General features: G+C 37.2%; 1 protein-coding gene across 14 annotated transcripts in view; it reads right to left on the bottom strand.

Moving 5' to 3' along the window:
- EHBP1 (EH domain binding protein 1) overlaps positions 1 to 27,299 on the bottom strand; it is a 344,785-nt gene that overhangs the window by 286,172 nt on the left and 31,314 nt on the right. For all 14 annotated transcript variants that reach the window (XM_033239195.1, XM_033239197.1, XM_033239199.1 and 11 more), the window contains 2 exons: positions 18,201 to 18,258; positions 1,311 to 1,406 (listed from right to left, as the gene is read on the bottom strand). In XM_033239195.1, coding sequence (XP_033095086.1) covers positions 1,311 to 1,406; positions 18,201 to 18,258 — 154 coding nt within the window. The remainder of the gene's footprint in view (positions 1 to 1,310; positions 1,407 to 18,200; positions 18,259 to 27,299) is intronic.

The raw sequence follows: 27,299 nt of genomic DNA, 5'->3' as shown, positions 1-27,299 counted from the left end.
GAGGGGCTTGATAACTGTCTCTTTGGACAGCTGGTTAAAAGGGCAATAGAGTGGTTCTAACTATCCTTAAAAAAAAGAATAGCAGTTACTGTCTCATTCCTATTTCTCCCTGAATAAATCAAGAATGGTATACATCTGACAAGCATAATCAAATAAGGCTATAATATCAGTAACAGTAATATCAAAACTACAAAATATACATAATGTGCTAAGAATCATTAATAAATATATATATAATACAGAACATTTAAAATTAGTATTCCATTCATGGGCTAGTACATTAATATTCATCATATTGTTTTGTTCTTTTGAACTCTGCAGTACTTTCTGAATAAATAAATTAATATATTGTTTCACAAAATCAAAAGCACTGTTTACACAATGATGTCATATGTTAAGCCATATCATTTTGCTCTACTTTAATTTCATGTCCTAAAATATTTAGCGGATTTTCACAAATTTCTGTTACTAAATTATGCTTAATGAGATGACTTCTCCCCTGCTATATACGACGATAAAAGTAGCCTCAACACAATTTACGTGACTCAAAAAAGAAATAAAACATTAATTTTCTAACTCCACCACCTTCCAAAGGGCTAAAACTGGGACATACTGAGACATACCTGTCCCCAACTTTTTTTGATGCAGGAAAGGAGTTGGTTAGGAAAGTAAATATTCTGGTGCTTAATTACCATATGTAGGGGCTACTTTATAATGTTTCAAGACATATGGAAGACTTTCAAGAGAAAATACCTATGAAATAGACAAGGGGGTATATGAACAACTATGCTTTTAGATCTGCACTTTGAATTTACAACCAGCATTTTGCCTTTAAGCAGCAACACTTATAAATATTAATATCAATAAAATATTTATCAACTATCAATTTAAAACATATCTTGTTATATTAACATTAATAAGATATTTATCATATACTAATTTTAAAGCATCTTTTTATCAAACAAGGCTAACAAAATGAAGGTCAAGACTCAGAATTCCACACTCCTCAGCTTTCCACAGTGAAGGCATTTTATAGTCTCCTGTGGGTAGAATGTAGGAAGCGGTAAAAGAACTATCGCAGCTGATCTGAATTGTAACAAGTTCGAAAAGATCCCCAAATTATTCTGACTTTATAGACCATGAAATACTGTGATTCCTTTGCATTGTTATCAATTGCTATGTCCCTAAAAATAATGCACAGTAGGTACCAGACTGGACACAAATGCATAGAACAATGAACACTGAAATATTCTATCATTTGGAACCCTGGTCATACAATAAATTCTATAGCCTATAAAAATGGAACTTACCTTAAAAAGTGTTACAGTGATTTCAATGTTTTCAGGAACAGGCCACACAACAACACCACGATATGGATTTTTTATTCCAGGTTGCCAGCTATGTGCCTACCAGAATAAAAATGATACCTTCAATATGAAGTATAGGAAATGCAATGTTAGTAATTTACCAGAATAAAATGATACTTTCAATATGAAGTATAGGAAATGCAATGTTAGTAATTTACAACGGTATATTGACCCTATGTAGTATCCCTGAAACAAAAATGATTAAACGAATAAAACTTTTCAAGCATTAAGCTTGGGCCAAGATAGTTATATCACATGACAGCTACAGATTACTATCCGCAAACAAATCTTCACCCCCTCATACACATAGAAGAACATGCAAAAATGATGAAAACATGATGTCTCATGTTTTCAAAAGCTACTGTCTGTTTAAAGTATTTTATTAGAAGAGATATTTTAAAAATTATTTTTGTGGACTAGGAACTTTAAGATAAATTCATATTTTAAAAGAAAAAACGAATTGTATAACTTTGCATTTAAGTTCATTTCCCACTAAACTGTAATGTTTATTTGGGGCAGGTAAAGAACAGCATCAGTTTCTCCAGGTAACATTCCTAGTACTGATAATTATAGACATTTCTTTCCTTGTAAATCTTGATTATCAAGGTTCCCTAAGGAACCTCCACACCCCAAAATTTGGGGGTAACCACCATAGTTCTTCCTTTATGGCATCTCCAGTCAAAGTTGAACTAATGGAAGATGGCATGCCAAGACCTCTCAACTCAACTAAGTCTTCACCTCTATTGGCTACAGGACTGTCCATGGACATGCTATGAAAATTATAATAAAAGCTAACACTTATACAGAGTACTTTCTATGTGCCGGTCCATGTCTTAAGAATTTACTTATGTTAAACTCATTTAATCTACATAAGAACCTTATGATGTTCTTCTATTATTCATTCATTCATTCACTCATTTGCTCAATTAATACTATTTGCCAAGCACTGTTCTAGGCACTGGAGGAGTGAAAACCAATCTGCCTTGGGGGAGTTTACAGTACAGTAGGAAGAGAACACAAACAAAACAATTAAGCAAAATATATAAAAAGGTAGAGGTAAGTGCTATCGTGGAAAAAAAAGTAGGGAAGAAGAATTGGGGGTAAGAAAAGAGAATATTTTTGAATAGGGTGCTTAGAGGAGACTTCATTGAGAAGATGACACTTGAGAGAAGGCCAAAAAAAGATAAAGGAATCAGACATGTAAATGCACGAAAAGAAGTTTCTAGGGAGAAAAAATAGCAACTGGAAAGGTGCTGAGGCACTTATATAACAAAGAGGGCAATGTGGCTAGAACAAGGTGGTCAAGAGGAGAGCAGTAAGACACAAGGCCAGAGAAATAAAGGAGAGTCCAATCATGTCAGGCCCTGGTATGTCATTGCAAAGACATTGGCTTGAATTTTGAGTGAAATGGGAAGCCACTGGAGGGTTTTAAGCAGAGGAGTGACAATCTAAGTTATGTTTCAACAGGCTCATATTGGTTAATGTTTTGAGAACAGGTTCCAAATATAAGAGAGAAACAGGGAGATCAATTAAAAATCTACTGCAGTAATCCAAGGGAGATGTGATGGTTACTTGGCTTGGGGTGGTAGAAAAGTGGTACAAAGTGGCCAGATTTGGGTATCTTTTTGTATTTTCCAGGTAGAGTCCACAAGATGTGCTGCCTGATTATAAGAGACAAAGTAGCCAAGGCTGATTCTAAGACTTCTACCTTTTAGAAGAAAGGAATTGCTATTAACGGATAGTAGGCAAGACTACAGAAAGGACAGATTTGGGAAATAAGTTCAGAAGCTCTGTTTCACACACATTAAATATGAGTTGCCTCTTAGCTATTCAAGGGTGAATGTACAAATAAGTAGTTGGATTACATGTCTGGAGCTGCAAATTTGGGAACTGTCAGCATACAGGTAATATTTAAAGTTTCGGAATATAGATAATACCAACGGAGTGAGTACAGATAAATATAAAGGTCCAAAGACTAAGTCTTGGAGAAAAACATTAAACAGGTCAAGAAAATGAAGAAGGCAGCAGAGGCCCATCAGTTGAAGCAAAAGTGTGGTATCCTGAAAGTCTAGTGGTAAGAGTGTTTCAAGGAGAAGAGAACAATCACCTGTGCCAAATGTTGATGACAAGTCAAATAGGATGAGGCCTGAAAAATGGTCACTGGGTTTAACAAAGCAGAAGCCATTAATAAGGTCAGGTACAGTGGCTGATGCCTGGAATCCCAGCTACTTGGGAGGCTGAGGTGGGAGGATAGCTTGAGCCCAGAAGTACAAGTTCGAGAAGGCATTAATAACTTTACAAGAGCAGTTTCAGTAAAGTGATGAGAACAAAGACCTGATTGGAATGAATTTAAGAAAGAATGGGAAGAAAGAAATTGAAGAGAGCAAATATACTCAACTCCTCTGGGGTGTTTTGCTGAAAGGAAAACAAACAAGTTGGTGCTAGTGGAGAAAATAGTGGCAGAAGAGAATTTTAAGAAGAGAAAAATATTTTATGCTGATGAGAAATATTCAGTTGAGAGGGAAAATTTAATGATGCAGAAGACAAAGGGAGAATTGCTAATGTCCTTAATAGTATACAATGAGACAGATTGATCGTTCCTGGCAGCATAGACCATTCTTCCACAATAACAGAAAAAGAAGTTACAGTATATGAGTGCAGATGCAAGTCAGGCAGCAGATTTAACAGACTGAAAAACTGAGGGACAAACTTGCTCAAGATCACACAAAGGAAGGAGCAGAATTTGATTTGAACCTGGGCCAAGGAACCGAGAAGGGATCAAGATTAAGTAAACTTAGGTCCACGCAAATCTTATTACATCTTACTAGCTAAAATGCGAGCAGAAGATACAGGTTTAACAGTGTACACCAAATCCAACTTATGAATTGCCAATAATTCTCCCTCTATTCTCTTTCTATTGCCACCCTATGATAAAACTTCAGGTATAGAGATGGAAACAGAGGCTCATCACGAGACTTAGCATACCATAGTGAAAGGTACAGAACAGAGTTTTCTTGATTAAAAAACATCTCTCCAAAGATTTCTCTAGTCCCCTGCCTATTTCCATGCCTGCTGACAGCCCTAAAACAGAAACTCCACAAATTAAACAATCTCCATCTTGAAAAGTAAATTTCTGTGCACCCTAGATAATCAATCAAAACTCCACTCTACTTACTTAATTCTGAAAACTTATAACAACCTTAATTCTTATGGTTAATCAAGCTATTTTTCTGGTCTCTTCAAGCTTGCCATAATTAAATTTTCATAGTTTTCCCGTGCAGTAAAAATGTAAGAAAAAGAGTGTAACCACTGAATCTTTTTAATCATCCCCAGCAGACAAGGCTATTTATTGAATTCTCAATGAAAAATACCCATCAGAGATTTTTAGACCTGAAGATACCCTTAGATTTAATTCAGATCTGCATAAGGAAATTGAAGCAAGCAAGGAGTAAATGGTTTGCATGAACTCATACTAGTAACCAGGAGAAGAGGCCAGACTTCGGGACTCACCTAACCCATACCATGCACTGCTCTATCCCTGATTCGCATGGTAGTCAAGAAAATAGTCTTCTATCCCTTAGGACTTAATATTTCTGTGTATGACACAGTGATCAAAAGTGGGAAAAGCAGGGAATATGGAGACCTTCCAACAACTGGGCAGAGTTAGGAGATGATAGTTTCAGATAATTTCCTCAGGTATCCTAAAGGTTGGTCCTCTAAATCCTCAGTCCTGGATCAGGGAATAGTAATTAGACTGCTGAACAAACAAAAATACAATCTGCTTAACAAACTAAAATCTTTTTATTATGATTAATAAAAGGAGACATAAGTATGCTAGTTCCTAAGTTGCTAGTACACTGCCACTTTCTTACCATTCTATCCAGGAACTCTCTCCCAGCAAAAAGGTCTAACCAAGTTCTGGCTTTTTGATATTCTTTCTGGGGCTGTACAACCTGGCTGACTTAAGACACTACAATAGTATCAATTAGTCTAGCTAAATAGCTGACAATGAGTACAGTCAGGGCCAGCTTTCTATCATTTAGCTAATTATTATATACAGTTGACCTTGAACAACACAGGTTTGAACTGCACAGTTCTACTTACATACAGATTTTTTTCAACCAAATGCAGACCAAAAACTGTGTGTGCAAGATGTAAAACCTGCATGTGGAGGGCTGACTTTTCACATATGCAAGTTCCACAGGGCCAACGTCAGGACTTTATGTGCAGATTTCACTATACACAGGGGTCCTGGAACCAATCCCCTGTATATATGTAGGGACAACTGTACTACTAGAAAGCAGAGGATCAGTAAGGTTTTTTTTTTTTTTTACCAGAGAAGAAACCAAGGACATTCAAAGTGGAAAATGTGACCAAAAAAATAGTGTTACTGTTTTCTAAGAATTCACTACAACTTTTACCTCAAACAGTGGTCATCTGAAGCTAGAAAAAGAATGACAAGTCTAACACAGGTAACTAGAAACAGTTATGGTAATAAACATCTAATTGTACTAACCCACAGAGACACTAATTTAGGCTTTTAAGAGGCTGACAGAGAAAAAAGCACACCACTGGCCGGCCATGGTGGCTCACACCTGTAATTCCAGCACTTTGAGAGGGTGAGGCAGGTGGATCACTTGAGCTCAGGAGTTTGAGACCAGTCTGGCCAACATGGTGAAACCCTGTCTCTACTAAAAATACAAAAATTAGCCAGGCATGGTGGTGGGCATCTATAATCCCAGCTACTTGGGAGGCTGAGGCAGGAGAATCGCTTGAACCAGGGAGGTAGAGGCTGTAGTGAGCCAAGATCACGCCACTGCACTTCAGCCTAGATGACAGAGCAAGACTCCATCTCAAAAAAAAAAAAGAAAAAGCACACCATATTGGCAAACATCAGCACTAAGAGAACCCTGAGCAGTTTTCATTTTGAGTAATAGAAAGGATTTCCCTATAAAACAAGTAGGCACAGCAACACACATACAGCCATCTGGCTCTTCAGAATACTTAGGAAAGGCAGATTATTTAATCATTTGTCAATATCCCAGTACAGCTAATGGCAGAAGAAATTAGGATACATTATCCTGGTCCCCTTCTACAATTTTTCTCACATTTCAAGTCACATCAAAGATCCTTTAACATGTGCCAAAAACAGACTTGGAAAAAGGCAACACTTCTCAATTTTGGGTGATTCTATAAAATGTCTCATTCGCTAATTATTTCATGTCATATTCTTCCCTAAAAAACGTGTACCTAGTACAGAACTAAGTACAGAGTTAGCAATCATTAATTATTTCTGATTCCTGTAAAACTGAAATATTTCAGTGAAAAATTATAATTTTTAAAACTGCATATATCCACATAAGATGTCATATATAAAGTCATCTTAGAGTTGTCAACATCACCGTCATTAGACAAAGCTCTGCAGCTAGCTGTACTCTCCTTCTTGAAATGGTAGCACATTGTAAAGGCTGTAGTACAACCACAAAGCAAGGAAGTAAAGGTTGTAATGCCATGAAAAAAAAAATGGTAAGGATTTTAAAGTTATAGTTTCCCTTTAGAATTCTCCAACCTCTCTGTGAGCCTAAATTTCTAGTAAGATAACAGGATTTAGAGCAACAGAACTATTCTGCCATAATTTTTCTGGTCTGTCATAATTGCCCTGATTCCAACACTGTCACATATTGTACTGAAACATAATTTAAGCATATACAAATCAACTGCAGCCTGACAAAATCTTTGTTATAAAAGCCATGACTTAAAGAGAAGATGAAGGGAAGCCACATATTGTGATGGTAATTATTCTCTCAATCAAAACATATTCCAGGATCAGAAGCGGTGGATCATGCCTGTAATCCCACACTTTGGGAGGCTGAGGCAGGCGGCTCACCTGAGGTCGGGAGTTTGAGACCAGCCTGACCAACATGGTGAAACGCTATCTCTACTAAAAATACAAAACTTAGCTAGGTGTGGTGATGCATGACTGTAAACCCAGCTACTCAGGAGGCTGAGGCATGACAATTGCTTGAACCTGAAAGGTGGAGGTTACAGAGAACTGAGATCACACCACTGCACTCCAGCCTGGGTGACAAAGTAAGACTGTCTCAAAAACAAAACAAAGATTATATAATGAGCTCTTGTATATTTAGCTCCAAATTCAGACATGTACTCAAAAAAGAGAGAGTAATAAACTGAGAAATAAATTTTAAATTAAATAAGGTAATGTGCCTTATTATTTTATTGTCTAATCAGGTAATGAACTGACTTATCGGGGTGTCAGTTCCAAATTTTAATCCACTACTTAAAAATAAAAATAGATACTGAGAATACTGAGAATCAGGAAAAGAAAAATAGTAAGCTACACAGATGCCAAAAAGAAATGATTATTGTAGCTGGGTATGGTGGCTCATGTCTGTAACTCCAGCACTTTGGGAAGCTGAGGCAGGTGAATCACTTGAGGTCAGGAGTTCGAGACCAGCCTGACCAACATGGTGAAACCCTGTCTCTACTAAAAACACAAAAATTTGCTGGGAATTGTGGCGCATGTCTGTAATCCCTGCTACTTGGGAGTCTGAGGCAGGAGAATGGCATGAACCCAGGAGGCGGAGGTTGCAGTGAGCCAAGATCACCCCACTGCACTCCAGCCTGGGTGACAGAGAAAGACTCTGCTGAAAGAAAAGAAAGAAAAGAAAGAAACAGGGAGGGAAGGAAAGAAGGAAGGAAGGAAGGGAGGGAGGGAGGGAGGGAGGGAGGAAAGAAGGAAGGGATGGAAGGGAAAGAAAAGAAAGAAAAGAAAGGGAAAGGAAAGGGAAGGAAGGAAGGAAGGAGGGAAGGAAGGAGGGAAGGAAGGAATGATTATCGTGTACTTCAAACTCTTTCTAAAACATAGTACAAAGTAAAAACTAGAACATATTCTGCTAGCCTGCGCAACATGGTGAAATCTCGTCTCTACAAAAAAAACAAAAAATTAGCCAGCTGCTTGGGGGGCTGAGGTCAGAGGATCACCTGAGTCCAGGGAGGTCGAGGCTGCAGTGCTATGATCATACCACTGCACTCTAGCCTGGGCAACAAGTAAGATCCTGTCTTAAAAAATATATATCTTGAGGTGGCGCCCAAGATGGCTGAATAGGAACAGCTCCAGCCTCCAGCTCCCAGTGTTAGCAACAAAGAAGATGGGTGATTTCTGCATTTTCAACTGAGGTACCCGGTTCATCTCACTGGGGCGTGTCGCATAGTTGATGCTGGTCCGTGGGTGCAGCCCAACCAGCAAGAGCTGAAGCAGGGCAAGGCATCGCCTCACCTGGGAAGCGCAAGGGGGAAGGGAATTCCTTTTCCTAGCCAAGGGAAATTGAGACACACAACACCTGGAAAATCGGGTAACTCCCACCCTAATACTGTGCTTTACCAAGGGTCTTAGCAAATGGCACACCAGGAGATTATATCCCACACCTGGTCCAGAGGGTCCCATGCCCACGGAGCCTCCCTCATTGCTAGCACAGCAGTCTGAGATCTAACTGCAAGATGGCAGCAAGGCTGGGGGAGGGGTGCCCACCATTGCTGAGGCTTAAGTAAATGAACAAAGGCGCCAGGAAGCTCGAATTGGGTGGAGCCCACCGCAGCTCAAGGAGGCCTGTCTGCCTCTGTAGACTCCACCTCTGGGGACAGGGCATAGCTAAACAAAAAGCAGCAGAAACCTCTGCAGATGTAAAAGTCCCTGTCTGACAGCTTTGAAGAGAGCAGTGGTTCTCCCAGCACGGAGGTTGAGATCTGAGAACGGACAGACTGCCTGCTCAAGTGGGTCCCTGACCCCTGAGTAGCCTAACTGGGAGACATCCCCCACTAGGTGCAGATTGACACATCACACCTCACACTGCTGGGTACACCCTGAGACGAAGCTTCCAGAGCAAGAATCAGACAGCAACACTCGCTGCGCAGCAATATTCTATCTTCTGCAGCCTCCGCTGCTGATACCCAGGCAAACAGGGTCTTAAGCAAACTCTAACAGACCGGCAGCTGAGGGTCCTGACTGTTAGAAGGAAAACTAACAAACAGAAAGGACACCCACACCATACCCATCAGTATGTCACCATCATCAAAGACCAAAGGCACATAAAACCACAAAGATGGGAAAAAGCAGTGCAGAAAAGCTGGAAATTCAAAAACTCAGAGCGCATCTCCCCCTCCAAAGGAACGTAGATCATCGCCAGCAACGGAACAAAGCTGGACAGAGAATCACTTTGACGAATGGAGAAAAGAAGGCTTCAGTCAATCAAACTTCTCAGAGCTAAAGTAGGAACTACGTAACCAGCGCAAAGAAACTAAAAACTTTTTAAAAGAATAGATGAATGGATAACTAGAATAATCAATGCAGAGAAGACCTTTAAAGAACTGATAGAGATGAAAACCATAACACGAGAACTACGTGACAAATGCACAAGCTTCAGTAACTGACTCGATCAACTGGAAGAAAGAGTATCAGTGATTGAAGAGCAAATGAAGGAAATGAAACGAGAAGAGAAATGTAGAGAAAAAAGAGTAAAAAGAAATGAACAAAGCCTCCAAGAAATATGGGATTATGCGAAAAGACCAAATCTACATCTGATTGGTGTGCCTGCAAGTGACGGGGAAGATGGAACCAAGGTGGAAAACGCTCTTCAGGATATTATCCAGGAGAACTTCCCCAACCTAGTAAGGCAGGCCAACATTCAAATTCAGGAAATACACAGAACGCCACAAAGATACACCTCAAGAAGAGCAACTCCAAGACACATAATTGTCAGATTCACCAAAGATGAAATGCAGGAAAAAATGGTAAGGGCAGCCAGAGAGAAAGGTCGGGTTACCCACAAAGGGAAGCCCATCAGACTAACAGCAGATCTCTCAGCAGAAACTCTACAAGCCAGAAGAGAGTGGGGGCCAAAATTCAACATTCTTAAAGAAAAGAATTTTCAACCCAGAATTTCATATCCAGACAAACTAGGTTTCATAAGTGAAGGAGAAATAAAATCCTTTGCAGACAAGCAAATGCTGAGAGATTTTGTCACCACAAGGCCTGCCCTACAAGAGATCCTGAAGGAAGCACTAAACATGGAAAGGAACAACCGGTACCAGCCATTGCAAAACCATGCCAAAATATAAAGTCCATCGATGCTAGGAAGAAAATGCATCAACTAACGAGCAAAATAACCAGCTAATATCATAATGACAGGATCAAGTTCACACATAACAATATTAATCTGAAATGTAAATGGACTAAATGGTCCAATTAAAATACACAGACTGGCAAATTGGACAAAGAGTCAAGACCCATCAGTTTGCCATATTCCGGAGATCCATCTCACATGCAGAGAAGCACATAGGCTCAAAATAAAGGGATGGAGGAAGATCTACCAAGCAAATGGAAAACAAAAAACAGCAGGGGTTGCAATCCTAGTCTCTGATAAAATAGACTTTAAACCATCAAAGATCAAAAGAGACAAAGAAAGCCATTACACAATGGTAAAGGGATCAATTCATCAGGAAGAGCTAACTATCCTAAATATATATGCACCCAATACAGGAGCACCCAGATTCATAAAGAAAGTCCTTAGAGACTTACAAAGAGACTTAGACTCCCATACAATAATAACGGGACACTTTAACACCCCACTCTCAACATCAGACAGATGAACAAGACAGAAAGTTAACAAGGATATCCAGGAATTGAACTCAACTCTGCACCAAGCGGACCTAATACACATCTACAGAACTCTCCACCCCAAATCAACAGAATACACATTCTTCTCAGCACCACATCGTACTTATTCCAAAATTGACCACATAGTTGGAAGTAAAGCACTCCTCAGCAAATGTAAAAGAACAGAAATTATAACAAACTGCCTCTCAGACCGCAGTGCATTCAAACCAGAACTCAGGACTAAGAAACTCAATCAAAACCGCTCAACTACATGGAAACTGAACAACCTGCTCCTGAATGACTACTGGGTACATAACAAAATGAAGGCAGAAATAAAGATGTTCTTTGAAACCAATGAGAACAAAGATACAACATACCAGAATCTCTGGGACACATTTAAAGCAGTGTGCAGAGGGAAATTTATAGCACTAAATGCCCACAAGAGAAAGCAAGAAAGATCTAACATTGACATCCTAACATCACAATTAAAAGAACTAGAGAAGCAAGAGCAAACACATTCAAAAGCTAGCAGAAGGCAAGAAATAACTAAGATTAGAGCAGAACTGAAGGAGATAGAGACACAAAAAAACCTCCAAAAAATCAATGAATCCAGGAGCTGGTTTTTGGAAAAGATCAACAAAATCGATAGACCGCTAGCAAGACTAATAAAGAAGAAAAGAGAGAAGAATCAAATAGACGCAATAAAAATGGTAAAGGGGATATCACCACTGACCCCACAGAAATATTATCATCAGAGAATACTATAAACACCTCTACGCAAATCAACTAGAAAACCTAGAAGAAATGGATAATTTCCTGGACACTTACACTCTCCCAAGACTAAACCAGGAAGAAGTTGAATCCCTGAATAGACCAATAGCAGGCTCTGAAATTGAGGCAATAATTAATAGCCTACCAACCAAAAAAGCCCAAGACCAGACGGATTTACAGCCGAATTCTACCAGAGGTACAAGGAGGAACTGGTACCATTCCTTCTGAAACTATTCCAATTAATAGAAAAAGAGGGAATCCTCCCCAACTCATTTTATGAGGCCAACATCATCCTGATACCAAAGCCTGGCCGAGATACAACAAAAAAAGAGAATTTTAGACCAATATCCCTGATGAACATCGATGCAAAAATCTTCAATAAAATACTGGCAAACCGAATCCAGCAGCACATCAAAAAGCTTATCCACCAGGATCGAGTGGGCTTCATCCCTGGGATGCAAGGCTGGTTCAACATAGGCAAATCAATAAACGTAATCCAGCATATAAACAGAACCAAAGACAAAAACCACATGATTATCTCAATAGATGAAGAAAAGGCCTTTGACAAAATTCAACAGCCCTTCATGCTAAAACTCTCAATAAATTCGGTATTGATGGAACGTATCTCAAAATAATAAGAGCTATTTATGACAAACCCACAGCCAATATCATACTGAATGGGCAAAAACTGGAAGCATTCCCTTTGAAAACTGGCACAAGACAGGGATGCCCTCTCTCACCACTCCTATTCAACATAGTGTTGGAAGTTCTGTAGGGCAATCAGGCAAGAGAAAGAAATCAAGGGTATTCAGTTAGGAAAAGAAGAAGTTAAATTGTCCCTGTTTGCAGATGACATGATTGTATATTTAGAAAACCCCACTGTCTCAGCCCAAAATCTCCTTAAGTTGATAAGCAACTTCAGCAAAGTCTCAGGATACAAAATCAAATGTCCAAAAATCACAAGCATTCTTATACACCAGTAACAGACAAACAGAGAGTCAAATCATGAATGAACTCCCATTCACAACAGCTTCAAAGAAAATAAAATACCTAGGAATCCAACTTACAAGGGATGTAAAGGACCTCTTCAAGGAGAACTACAAACCACTGCTCAGTGAAATAGAAGAGGACACAAACAAATGGAAGAACATACCATGCTCATGGATAGGAAGAATCAATATTGTGAAAATGGCCATACTGCCCAAGGTAATTTATATATTCAATGCCATCCCCATTAAGCTACCAATGACTTTCTTCACAGAATTGGAAAAAACTGCTTTAAAGTTCATATAGAACCAAAAAAGACCCCGCATTGCCAAGACAATCCTAAGCCAAAAGAACAAAGCTGGAGGCATCACCCTACCTGACTTCAAACTATACTACAAGGCTACAGTAACCAAAACAGCATGGTACTGGCACCGAAACAGAGATATAGACCAATGGAACAGAACAGAGCCTCAGAAATAATACCACACATCTACAGCCATCTGATCTTTGACAAACCTGAGAAAAACAAGAAATGGGGAAAGGATTCCCTATTTAATAAATGGTGCTGGGATAACTGGCTAGCCATAAGTAGAAAGCTGAAACTGGATCCTTTCCTTACTCCTTATATGAAAATTAATTCAAGATGGATTAGAGACTTAAATGTTAGACCTAAAATCATAAAAACCCTAGAAGAAAACCTAGGTATTACAATTCAGGACATAGGCATGGGCAAGGACTTCATGACTAAAACACCAAAAGCAACGGCAACAAAAGCCAAAATTGACGAATGGGATCTAATTAAATTAAAGAGCTTCTGCACAGCAAAGGAAACTACCATGAGTGAACAGGCAACCTACAGAATGGGAGAAAATTTTTGCAATCTACCCATCTGACAAAGGGCTAATATCCAGAACCTACAAAAAACTCAAACAAATTTAAAAGAAAAAAGCAAACAACCCCATCAAAAAGTGGGCAAAGGATATGAACAGACACTTCTCAAAAGAAGACATTCATACAGCCAACAGACACAAGAAAAAATGTTCATCATCACTCACCATCAGAGAAATGCAAATCAAAACCACAATGAGATACCATCTCATACCAGTTAGAATGACAATCATTAGAAAATCAGGAAACAACAGGTGCTGGAGAGGATGCGGAGAAATAGGAACACTTTTACACTGTTGGTGGGACTGTAGACTAGTTCAACCATTGTGGAAAACAATGTGGCGATTCCTCAAGGATCTAGAACTAGAAATGCCATTTGACCCAGCCATCCCATTACTGGGTATATACCCTAAGGATTATAACTCATGCTGCTATAAAGACATATGCACATGTATGTTTATTGCAGCACTATTCAGAATAGCAAAGACTTGGAATTAACCCAAATGTCCATCAGTGACAGACTGGATTAAGAAAATGTGGCACATATACACCATGGAATACTATGCAGCCATAAAAAAGGATGAGTTCATGTCCTTTGTAGGGACATGGAAGCAGCTGGAAACCATCATTCTCAGCAAACTATCGCAAGAACAGAAAACCAAACACCGCATGTTCTCACTCATAGGTGGGAATTGAACAATGAGATCACTTGGACACAGGAAGGGGAACATCACACACCGAGGCCCATTGTGGGGAAGGGAGAGGTGGGAGGGATAGCATTAGGAGATACACCTAATGTAAATGACGAGTTAATGGGTACAGCACACCAACATGGCACATGTATACATATGTAACAAACCTGCACGTTGTGCACATGTACCCTAGAACTTAAAGTATAATAATAAAATAAACAAACAAAAAAACAAATAAAAATCCCCTTCCATAGTAAAAGAAAAATAAAATAAAAATAAATATGTATATATATATCTCTCTCTCTTCTCTGACCAATAGTTGCAGAGATTTGTTCCTCCTACATGAGTTCAACGGTACTTAGCAGCAAGTAATGTATATTTTAAAGGAAAAGCATCAGAAAACAGAAAGGTCTTTCAGAATAAAAAATGGTTCTAGTCTTTAGATTTAATGTAACTGATAGCTAACTTAGTAGCTGGAAACAAACGGTTTTCAATACTTCTAAAATGTCATGGATCTCACTCTCAAGATTTTTTTTTAAGTTGCTTAACTTTTAAAATAATATAATCATTTCCTTCATAGTTTCTGAAACTTATTTTTATTTCCCTATTTAGCTTATTATGTACAATTTATAAAACGGCATTTTCTGTCTTTCTTTTTCTGTCTTTCTTTTTTTTTTTTTTGAGATGGAGTTCCGATTTTGCTGCCCAGGCTGGAGTACAATGGCATGATCTCAGCGTATTGCAACCTCCACCGCCCGGGTTCAAGCTATTCGCCTGCCTCAGCCCGTGTAGCTGGGATTACAAGCATGTGCCACCACATCCAGCTAATTTTGTATTTTTAGTAGAGATGGGGTTTCACCATGTTGGTCAGGCTGGTCTCGAACTCCTGACCTCAGGTGATCCACCTGCCTCGGCCTCCCAAAGTGCTGGGATTACAGGCATGAGCCACTGCGCCCAGCCTAAAACAGCATTTTCATAAATACATGAACATACTGCATCATACTAACTTTTCACAAGAAGTACATTTGTTTTAAGAGAAATTACAATGATTCTAACACATCCAGTAAAGATTTTAAAATATTAAGAGCATGACACATGGAAAATTCATTCAACAATAAGTAATTTCTTCCAGAAAATATTATATTCTAAGAAAACCAACCTGTAGCCTCATATGTTTGCCTTTTGGATTCAAACAATGTTTGATATAATATGAAAAAGAATCTGAACCTAACAGAAGTTATTTGACTGACTTTTCAATCTTTTCAATGTAAATGCAATGAAATAAAAAAGAATATCAAACATCAAATATAGGTTTTTCTTTTCTTTTTTTTTTTTTTTGTAGAGATGGGATTTTGCCATGTCGCCAGGCTGGTCTCGAACTGCTGGACTCCAGTGATCCAACTGCCTCAGTCTTCCAAAGTGCTAGGGTTACAAGTGTGAACCACCGCACCCAGCCAGGATATTCTTAATTGATCTATAATCTAATGTATTTCCTTATGTTTCTCATTTTCTCTTAGAAAATAATTGCCATCTAATTTTTTTTCAAACCCTGAATGTGGCGTTCAAGCTAATTATTAAAAGAGATAAATTGTTTTTTGTTGATAACTAAAAACATTTAGAGGCTATTTCTAAAATGTATAGGTCTAGTCATATTCACCTGTTATACTTAGTGGATAAATTTATATTGGTCCTTTCCACAAAAGCTTATATTGACAAACAAATGTTATGTTTCTTTTTAGAACCCTTTCTCATATGTTAATGGTAAGAAAGCATTCAAATTACAATGCTCCCAAACTATAAACGTATGCTTTAAAGATGCTGCTGCTCAGGATGTGAGGCAACTGAAACTCTTCAATATTGCTGGTGAGAGTGCTTGGCAATTTCTTACAAGTTAAAAATGAACCTACCCTATTACCTGGTTATGCCTTTCCTTGGGATATGCTCAAGATAAAAAAACATTTTTCCCCAAAGACACTTGTACAATAATGTCTATAGCAGCTTTATTCACAAGAGTAAAAAACTGGAAAAAAAAAAATGTTCATCAACACAGGAAGAGATAAATTGTAGTATATTTACATGGTGGAATACTACTTAGCAATAAACAAATAAACTACCAAAACAGCACGAATAAATCTCAAAAACGTTATGACAGGTGAAACAAGCCTGACTATACTACTGTACTATTTTACATGAAACTCAAGAACAAGCAACACTAGTCTATGGTGACAGAAAATCAAAACAGTGTTCACCTCTGAGAGTTGGAAACTGCCTAGAAGAGGAACAAAAGAAAAAAGTGATGGAAACACTCTGTATCTTTACAGAAGTGGTAACTATATAAGTATACACATTGATCAAAGCTTACGGAATTATAAAATTAAGCTGTGTATTACACACATGTAAGTTTTAGCTCAATAAAAATAAAAGACTTGAAAAAATGCCCTAAATAAAAAATTTTAAATCCAGAAAATCATAGAATTTCAATTAAAACTAATAAAATTTTCTTTATACAGGTCTACTTGTAGAAAAACCAACATTCAATAAACATTCTTGTGGTCATTGTATACTAATAAAAAATATAGTCACATTTATTTATAGAACAGAATTTTGTTTTTAGAGACACAGTCTCATTCTGTTACCCAGGCTGGAGTGCAGTGGCACAATCCTAGCTCAAAAAAGCCTCAAACTCCTGGGCTCAAGTGATCCTCCCACCTCAACCTCTTGAGTAGCTGGGACTACAGGTATATCAACACACTTGGCTAATTTGCTTTTGTTTTTGCTTTTGTTTTTGTTTTTGTAGAGAATGGGTCTCACTATGTTTCCCAGGCTGATCTTAAATTCCTAGCCTCAAGTGATCCTCCTGCCTTGGCCTCCCCAAAGTGCCAGGATTATAGGCATAAGGATAGAATATGACCAGGATAGAATTTTTAAAATATCTGTAGAACTGTTATTGAATTTTATAAAATTTTGTTCCACTCCCCACAAACAAAATTATCAGTACTAAAAGAAATTTAAATCTTTGAAAAACCCAACTCCTCTTCTGCAACCCAACAACAGACTCAGATAACTCGTAACTCCTTAAGTGTGCCCTAACTTTGTCATCTTGTAATCTAAATAAATTAATCTCAGGTACAATTGTGTAAGTGGCACCTGTTTAATCATTAATTCTTAACACTGTAGTACAGAGAAGTTACTTAACTATTATGTTATTCAAGGCTCCTATCCTAGTCCATTTGTGTTGCTGTAACAACATGCCACTGACTGAGTAACAAATAACGAGCAGAAATCTATTTTCTCACAGCTCTAAGAGCTAGAAGTTCAAGATCAAGGCATCGGCATCTGGTGAGGGCCTTCTTATTGCATCCTCATATGGCAGAAGGCAGAAAAGAAAAAAGGAAACAAACTCCCTCTATCAAGCCCTTTTATAAGGATGCCTAATTCAACTCACAAGGGAGAAGTCCTTACCCTAATCACTTCTTAAAGGACCCCCCACCGCCTTATATTAGGTTGGTGCAAAAGTAACCGCAGTTTTTGCTATTAAGGCAAAACCGCAATTACTTTTGCACCAACCTATTCTATTACACTGGCAATACCTGATTTTTTTCAAACCATAGCAATTACCAAATTCAAGACCAAAACTCAGGTATCTGGCTCCCATTTTAAGAACAAGCAGTTAAAAGATTATAGCATCTGATCAATCCATTTTCAGTAGACAATCAAGAAAAAAAAAATCAAGTAACATTTAAAAATATTCTACACTGGAACCAGAGCAGTTTGCTAATTTGTATTCAACATTTAGGTAAGAAATTTAGAAAATACACTAACCTTAGAAGACTTCCTTCGGCTTCTTCTGGTCCAAACTACCACCAGTTTATCTGGTTGCCTGCCAAACAGAAAAAAAAGTTAAACATAATTTATCTTAAATAAATAAAGTTTCATTTTAGTGCCTTCAAAAGAGCAAAAATGTCATCTGCTTTAGGTTACATAGAGCAGCTACTGTTACAATAAAGCTCTATCAAATATAGTAGATGTTGACTACAGATGTGACCTAATTTGCATAACTAATATTTCCTCCTTGTCCTTTTCTAACAATACTTAAGCAAGTTAATTCACAGGGACAAACCAAGTAAAATAAAATATTTAGAACTGGTCACTATTTTAAAAAGAAAAAGCACACACATATCTTCTCCAAAAATTAATACCATACTTCTCACACATTATTCCCTTTAATGTGAAGTAAATAGGCATAAAAAGGGCACTTCCAAAATAATTTAAATCTATGAATTCACTACTTTTGCATCTCTATATCTCATGAACAATGCTTGTGGTTTTTAAAACATTATTGTAGCCAATCATCTCAATTATCTTCATAAAAACAATATGGTACTGAAAAAATAGGCAAGGTACATACTATTATCCCTATTTTAATTAAGCTTAAAAGACTATTAAGTTAAATAACTAACCAAAAGCTCTGGCAGAACCAAGACTGAAATACAGTCTTCTAAACTCAGATTTCTCTTCTTTATCTTCCACTAATATAAAGTCAAACAAAAATAATACATTTTCAGGTAATACTAGGTTGGTGCAAAAGTAACTACGGTTTTTCCCTATTCCTTTTAATGGCTAAAACCGCAATTACTTTTGCATCAACCTAATACAACTAAGTTCTCTTTTGTTCTTATGAAAAACATCAAGACTATAAGTTATTTTACTTAAATTTTCATTTAAAAAAAACTTAGATAAAAGCTTCTTAACCAAGAAATGAATGTCATACTCATCTTATTGATCTTCACCACTTTCTATATCCTGTTCATTTTACACTGGAATCCCTTGCCTTCAGCAGATAACCTTTCCTTCTGTTTCATTAATTAAAAACATATATACATACATAAAAGGCCTCCAGCTTTAAAACTCCTCACTCAGTGATCCACCTACAAACCTATATGAGAGTTGTACCAATGGAAACACAAACAACTGTTAAAAGAAAGAAAGAAAAAAAACACCTTGTTCAACATAAAAACCTGGACTAGGACAATTACAGTGAGTAAGGATGGGGTGCAGTATAACAACATGATAGATGGGGTTGGGAAGAAGGTATGATCAATGATGGCAAGTTAACAAGAGGAAAACAGTAGCCAACAAATGTAAGCTACCTCATTTGAAAACATTGATGGCTTGCCAGAACATTTTACCTAGATTACTGCACTAACCTCTTCACTTATGCTCTCATCTCCACAGCTCCAGCCCAACTTCAACTCTGAAATTATATTTCGACAGTACTTTTATAGAAATGCTATCTTACAGTTTTTCCTTGTTTATCATCATACGCTGGGCTCTTACACTGAAGGTACTACCAACTGGCCCTTGCAGGTTGAATTTTACAGGCTTATTTGACTGAAAGAGTATTCTATTTTATTTTAGTTTTAACTTAAAACTCTTTTAAAAAGTTCTTAAATACCTTTAAACAAGGCCAATGCTGTACAGATTAGGAGAGCCTCTAACACTACAAACTGCTTCACACATGACCAGCTTCACTGTTTAAAATGATCTATCTAGACCCTATGTGCATTTGGCCCTGCAACACCCTTGTTTCTCAACATGGCTTATAAGGTATTTCACTCACCACTTGACTCTGATCTAGCTCTCTAACTGTATAACCTGCAAATATCTCATAGGCATCTTGCTCTATAACCAACCCCCGAACACATATTCCTTCATTTCTTCACATCTTTGCAATGTTACAACGTTTAAAAAAAACAAAAGAGCAGACACAAAAACTTCCTCTTCCATTTTTCTACCTAGTAAACTCTTAATTTATCACTTTCTCTGTGTAACCCTGACCATTTCTCATGTCATCTCCTGCCCCATCCCCTCCCACCATCCCATATTCCAAGCCTCAGAGTTAATTACACCTGTGTTCCCAATAATAACCTAGACACACCTATTTTCTATTTTAATACTCTGTATACCTTGTATTGTAAGTATTTATTATTTCTATCTCTCCCACTAGATTGCACTATTTTATCAATCATATCTTATTTATCTTTGTATTCCTAGCAACTAATAACCTAGTACGAGGTTGAGGCTCAATGAATATGTGGCACTGAATAAACCTTAAGTTTCATCCAAGAACTCTCAATTGTTTAATTATAATTGATGAGGTCCAACTGAAGCCAGTAGCTATATAATACATCATCCCTGCAACTCATCCAAGCTTTGCAGGGATCCTCATCCTGGCTGCACATTAAAATAAAAACTCTAGGGAAGTATTTCTAAATATTGATACCTAGGTTCCAGCCCTGGATAATCTGATTTAATTGGTCTGGTGTGCAGTTTTTTAAATTCCACAGGTGATTCTAACGTGCAGCCAAGGCTGACAACCACTGTTTGACTTGAAAGTCTAGTGAGGCATTACCTGTGATGGCAATGAGAGTGTCTCCCCTACACAACATCCTCCTAGTGCCACCTGAACTGTTGCCTCATTCTAGCACCCTCCTGCCACTCAACACATCTCAGTGCTTGAGAAAAAGAAAGCTTTTTTAGCATAAAAAAGCAAGAAGGGCGGTCTCCTAAGCTGTATGTATGCCTGATGTCCCAAGAATGTAAATAGATCGTAAGTCACTTATTTAAGAATGCCCCCAGAGATAGCTAAACATTTTTGTGATTTTAAGTCAAGTTCACATTTTAAATATCTTCACTAGAAATCAGTCCACCATTTTATTATCAGGAACAAACTGAGGCAGAGTGTTCTAAAATAAAGAACTGCTGTGGGTTATTATTCTCAACAGAAGGGTACCAAGAACCACATAACTGGCTATCCACAATTAATATTTTAAGCATTCATGCTACACTAGAAAATAACCATTAAATATTTACTTATGTACTCCCAAGAGACCAGAGACAGGACAGTTGTGAGAGTTTTCTCCAACTACCAACAAACCTACAATCATATAATTTCCTGTCAAAAAAGTCAAGAAAATACGATAGGGTTTCAGAGAGAATGCAACAATTGCATATTTAACATCTCTATCCCATCACTTCAGTTTAGTTAGTAGGTAGCCCTATATGTAATACACACATATTTTTATCTATTACATATAAACATTTTATGGACATACACATAAAATGTATGCACAGTCACACTTCCTGTGAAATCTGTCTAAAGGGCTCCATTGGAAAAGTTGAGGCCTTTTTGTGGGCTTGTTCAAGGAAGGAAACTGTGCATTTAAAAATAAAGATTTAACACCTTCTATCCTGTCTTCAAAGCCATTAAAAAGGAACATCTTGAATCTGAAGGTGGCATGCTTTGTCTCAAATTGTGCTCTTGACGTCAAATTCTGGAGAGGAAGAAAGAAGCTAGGAAAAAGGACAGGAGACAGCAGTGAAGAAGAGCAGAGAGGACTGAAGTAGAGAAGAGAGGAGAAGCTAAAAGGAGAGCTACAATACTCAGATTATAAAGCAATTAGCTTGAGCTTTCCCTGGCATGCGACTAAGGCGTGCCCTCCTCTTCACCACTAAGTGAACTACTGTGTATGAAAACTAAGTTTAAAGAAAAACATTTCTGGCTTATTTTAACTCCTTTACTCTTTTCCACTCTCTGATGTATGACACAGTGTGAGGTGAAACTTTAAAAGCCATGAGAAAAACCCGAAACTATCACATGAAAATCACTCCCATCACTTTCCATAATCATAATAAGCATTCGACAAATATTTTACTGAAGGTCTGCTATGTTCCTGGCACCATGCTGAGCAATGGAGACACAAGGATGAAAGAAAGATCCATTGGAAATTCACAACCTAATGGGGAGACAGACCATTAAACCAACTACCCTAGTCCAGGCACAACCTTGGAGAACACAGAGTAGATGAAAAGACCTTAGCTTAAAGAAACTATTTATAAATATCTCAGGAAACAACATGAACAGTGGCAGAAAGAACCGGCCCAACCACAGAGATTACTAGATTTAAAATCTGTAAAGACTGTAATTTACAATGACACTTTCAATGTAAAGCCCAACAAAAGATGAGTGACTAGTTATAGTATGTCTGTTTACTAGAAAATCACAGAGGCATTAAAAATATTTTCTAAGAATATTTGCAAACATAGGACAATGCTTAGGATATCATGGTCTGTTTAGTATAGATTTTGATTTTTCTATATTATATAATAAGAGAAGAACCAAAAGGAAATGCCTCAAAATGCTATCTGTGTTTATTACTGGGAAGTAAAATTACATGTCATTATACTTTTCTGTATTTTCTACCACGAATTTATATTACTTTATGCTGGTGGGAGGTATTTAAATGTGGGGAGTGAGCTATTAAAAATAAATCAGTTGCACAATTACTAAGAAGTAGAATAAATACATATAAATCAGCACTTTTAAGTTTGGAATTAATTATGAACAGACAGAATTAAATAAATTAATTTTTTTAAATTTCAGAGAAATCACAAAGCCCTCAAACAACTAAATTAATTTGTTTTCCAAGTCAATAGAAGTGGGGGAGTAGTATTCTTTGTCTTAAGTTAACATAAATGTTCCCCTAAGATCGGAGCAAAATTTTTAAATAGGCCCCACTTGACTCTGGCAACCTCCCCTCCTTTTTTGGTAGCTCCTTCAATTCCTGGGCCATTCTTTCTCAGGCACTGAAAGTCAACATGACATTCCAGTCTGGGCTGGCCAGACCCAAACAATAATATGACAAATGCTTTTCAGACCACTCATTTTTTTTCTACATCAATTAAAATTCCCATTTCTCCAGGGTATCTTAGAAGGTTATTAAGAGGAAAGGAATCCGGGGGAAAAACTCATATTAATTCAAGAGATATGAATTTATAAAAGTGGACCTTTCAAAGATGACATAGTACAGTTGTCCCTCCATATCTGTGGGGGATTGGTTCCAGGACCCCCCACAGATACCAAAATTTGAGGATGTTCAAGTTCCTTATATAAAATTATGCAGTATTTGCATATAACCTATACAAATCCTCTTGTATACAGTCACACACTGCTTAACGATAGAGATATAGTCTGAGAAATGCATCATTAGGCAATTCTGTCCTTGTGCAAACATCACGGAGTGTACTTACACAAACCTGGATGGTATAACCTACTACACACCTAGACTATATGGGAGAGCCTATTGCTCCTAGGCTAGAAACCTGTACAGCATGTTACTATATTGAATACTGTAGGTAATTTTAACACAATGGTTATTTGTGTATCTAAACATATATAAACATAGAAAAGGTGCAGTAAAAAATACAGTATTATAATCTTATGGGACCACCTTCAGGTATGTGGTCTGTTGTTGACCAAAACATTATTCGGCAGTGTATGAGTAAGTTTAAATCATCTCTACATTACTATACCTAATACAACAATGTAAATACTATGTAAATAGTTGTTATGATGTATTGTTTATATTATTTTTTGTTATTATGTTGTTATTTCTATTTTTTTTCCCTGAATATTTTCAAGTCACGGTTGGCTGAATCCACAGATTCAGAACCTGTGGGTAAGGAGGGCAGACTGTATGTAGAAGAGAATTCTAGAGCAGGAATTAGGTCTGATACTAAGTGACCTTAGAAATATCTCTTTCTTTCTCTGAGCCTATCCCCAAATTTGGACTTCAATAAAATCTCAACCAGTTAAAAAACAAAAAAACAAAGAAACAATAACAACAACAACAACAAAAAAAAAAACACTGACACTAATTGGCTAAGTATTCAGTGGTTTAAAAGCAAAACGAAAAATTCAGAAATAGGGTAAAGAATATGAGGCAAGGATATTTGTCTCCTGCCTATTAACAATCTAGAGGTAGCTAATATTACCACCTTTGAACAACATTATGAAAGGGAAAGTAATAACTTTTAGCAGAGCAGTAAACTGACTATCAGATTTATGCTCCCTGTCCAAGGCACAGTGTTAATCATGAGAGGTGTTACAAGAAGTACCCTACTCCCAGCCCTTTCCAACCGCCACCACCATGTTGGCATTAAGATGGGGCCACATCATACTTCTCACCACTAGAACATGAGAAGGGGTCTATGTCACCTCTGGAGTAAATGAATAATAAACTAGTATATTTTCCCCACACTATCTAAATGGACAGGATTCTAGAACACACAGGAGGGCATAGTCATAAGACAAGAGTTGCCTGGGCCCCTGAATGACCACACAGAAGGTCAGCTGACCTGGAACACCCTCTCTACATTGAGAAGTGAGCAAAAAATAAACTTGTTAGGTTAACCAACTTGGATTTCTGGGTGTATCTGCTACAGTAATCCCTCAATGTTCTAGAAAACTCAGTAAATTTTAAAAAAAACACATAACAATAATAGTTGCTGTCTTGTAAAAGCTTACATTTCAAAGTGCTGAGACCAAATTTATCCTTTTTATGTCCTATCAGTTTTCATTTGTATGAAATCACTGTTCCAAAAAATAAAAGATAGCTGTACCTCAAAACCTGGAAAGCCTCCAAGCTTTTCCTAAATTAAAAATAAGGAACTTTGTAAGTCTTTGGAACACAAAAAGTACAGCACATTTCTCTCACTACAGAATCCAGAATATGCTTAAAATAAGAAAAAAAGAGCTCAAAACATTAATACCAAATTTAACTGAATAGGCACTTCACTAATAAGGTTATTTCTTTTAGGGAAAAGGACTCAGCCATAAATGAACATTTCATGGTAGGATGCTGTGAAAATTTAAACAAAAAAGAGGGAGATTGTCTTATCACAGAAATACTCCAACTTTACTATTTCTCAAGTAATTATTTTTATCCTTCAGTAGGTACATGTGCCTCCTATTAAACTACCACTACTACAGCTCCAGGTAATTATAATCCTTTATGCTTACTCATAAGAGTTATTTAGCAAGCTGCAGTAATTATTCAATGGGGAAAAAATTATACAAATACAAGACAAAGTACATACACAGGATATATTTCTTTTCTGTAAAAATAAAGGACAATTCTAATAATAAAATATGCAAAACATCTTTGTCAGTTAAATAAAAATACTTTGTTTTTTTACTTATATTTTTGTGTCACTCTATTTTTTAAAAAATATTTTAACAGAGCAATTACTTTTGGTTAAAAATAACTGATAACGCAAATGAACTTTTCTGACAGGTATTTCTAATATCTATATGCCAGTATTTAGAAACAGCACCTCAAATTGAGGAAACATAGTTTGATGTTTGGCATATTACAGCAGAGTGTACTTTCAGATGGGCCATCAAAAATAAATAAATAAATAAATATCTTACTAACAACAGTATAAAGAATTTACAATTTTTCTTTCTTTCTTTCTTTTTTTTTTTTTTTTTTTTTTTTTGAGACAGGCTCTCACTCTAGCCCAGGCTGGAGTACAATGGAGTGATCATAGCCCACTGCAGCCTCAGACTCCTGGACTCAAGCAATCCTCTTGCTTCAGCCTCCTGAGTAGCTAGGACTACAGGCACATGCCACCACAACAGCTAATTTTAAAATTGTTTTGTAGAGATTGCTATGTTGCCCAGGCTGGTCTCCAACTCCAGGCTTCAAGTGATCCTCCTGCCTGAGCCTCCCAAAGTGTTGGGATCTCAGGCGTGAGCTACCACACAAGCCTAATTTTTCTAATATAAGGATATTTGTAAGACAAATAGCTCTATAATGAATCACTGCTGTATATGTGTGCAATATTGGTCTTCTCAAATTACACTTCATACTTTATTGTTTTATAGTATCACCCATAATGATTCCTTTAATTTAGCATATTATTTACTCTTCTCTTTTTTTCCAGACCTATTGGAAGAAGACTCACGTGTCACTAAAACAAATATTAGTATACCCAGGTTATATACCTGGTTCCCTGGAACTGAAGTTAGTAGAAAAACAAACAAAAAAAAAAAGAATTTATCAATCTGACCATTCCTCAGCCCAAACAATCATATTCACAATTTCATCTCAACACACTTCTATAATTACTGCAATTGTGCGTTTTGGATGACTACATTTGTCTGTCTTGTTTCTGACTGTAAGGGTCTCAAGAGATTTCCCGGTATTCAAAAAGCATTTATTAAGAAGAGGGCAGAAAAACAATATGATAGATAAAAGAATCACAAGAAGACAATTTTCTTCTGGTTGCATCACCTAAGCCTCAACATGTTCCTCAACTGTGAAATTAGAATACAGGACCAATGTAACAAATAGTTAAGATATATGAAGTGCTTAGTGGAGGGCTTTGTTTTCAGCAACTTCTCCAAAAACATTAGCAACCAGTCCGTGTATACACACAGAGCTTCCCAATAGCTTCGTACAGTCTCCCTCTTAAATGCAAACAGACAACCAAAGATCATCTAAGGAAAGCCTCCAATATGAAAGAAAACAGGCTAAAAAGGAGAAAAAGAACTTGCAGGAAACCGAGACAGTATCACCAGTATGCTCAGAGGTATTAAAGACGTTACACTCATGAAAAATACCAAAGGAATATTTAATACATAAGAAAGCATTCTGAAGATTATGTCATTATTTTTCATTAGGTGAGCAAAAAATGCAGAGTTGGAAGATAAATTTGATGAAATCTTCCAGAACTAGAATAAAATAAAGGTTATTTTAAAAGAGAGAAATACAGGAAATTTAGAGAAATTCAGAAGGCTAAATATCTGACTGTCCCCAGTATAGCAGTGAAAAAAAGGTCCTAAGATGTCATTTATGCTGGATGCTTTGAGAAAGACCATTCCAAAGTGGAGCAGGACACTTGTGGGCTCCAGGGGAGGAAAGGAACTGATGAATTACCAATGTGTTTAACTGTTTGAGAAGGATTTTGAGAGGTAACAGGTACGTTTAAGAATAATAATGATACACACACTGCAGGGTCATAAGGGAAGATGGGGGGAGGACAAAACAAAATTAGTAATTATTAACATAAGGAAAT

The sequence above is a fragment of the Trachypithecus francoisi genome, unplaced genomic scaffold (genome assembly GCF_009764315.1).
Source record: "Trachypithecus francoisi isolate TF-2019V2 unplaced genomic scaffold, Tfra_2.0 Lachesis_group17, whole genome shotgun sequence".
In the NCBI taxonomy this organism is placed as follows: Eukaryota; Metazoa; Chordata; class Mammalia; order Primates; family Cercopithecidae; genus Trachypithecus; species Trachypithecus francoisi.
The sequence above is the reverse complement of the archived record's forward strand: the minus strand, read 5'-3'. Positions and strand labels throughout refer to the sequence as shown.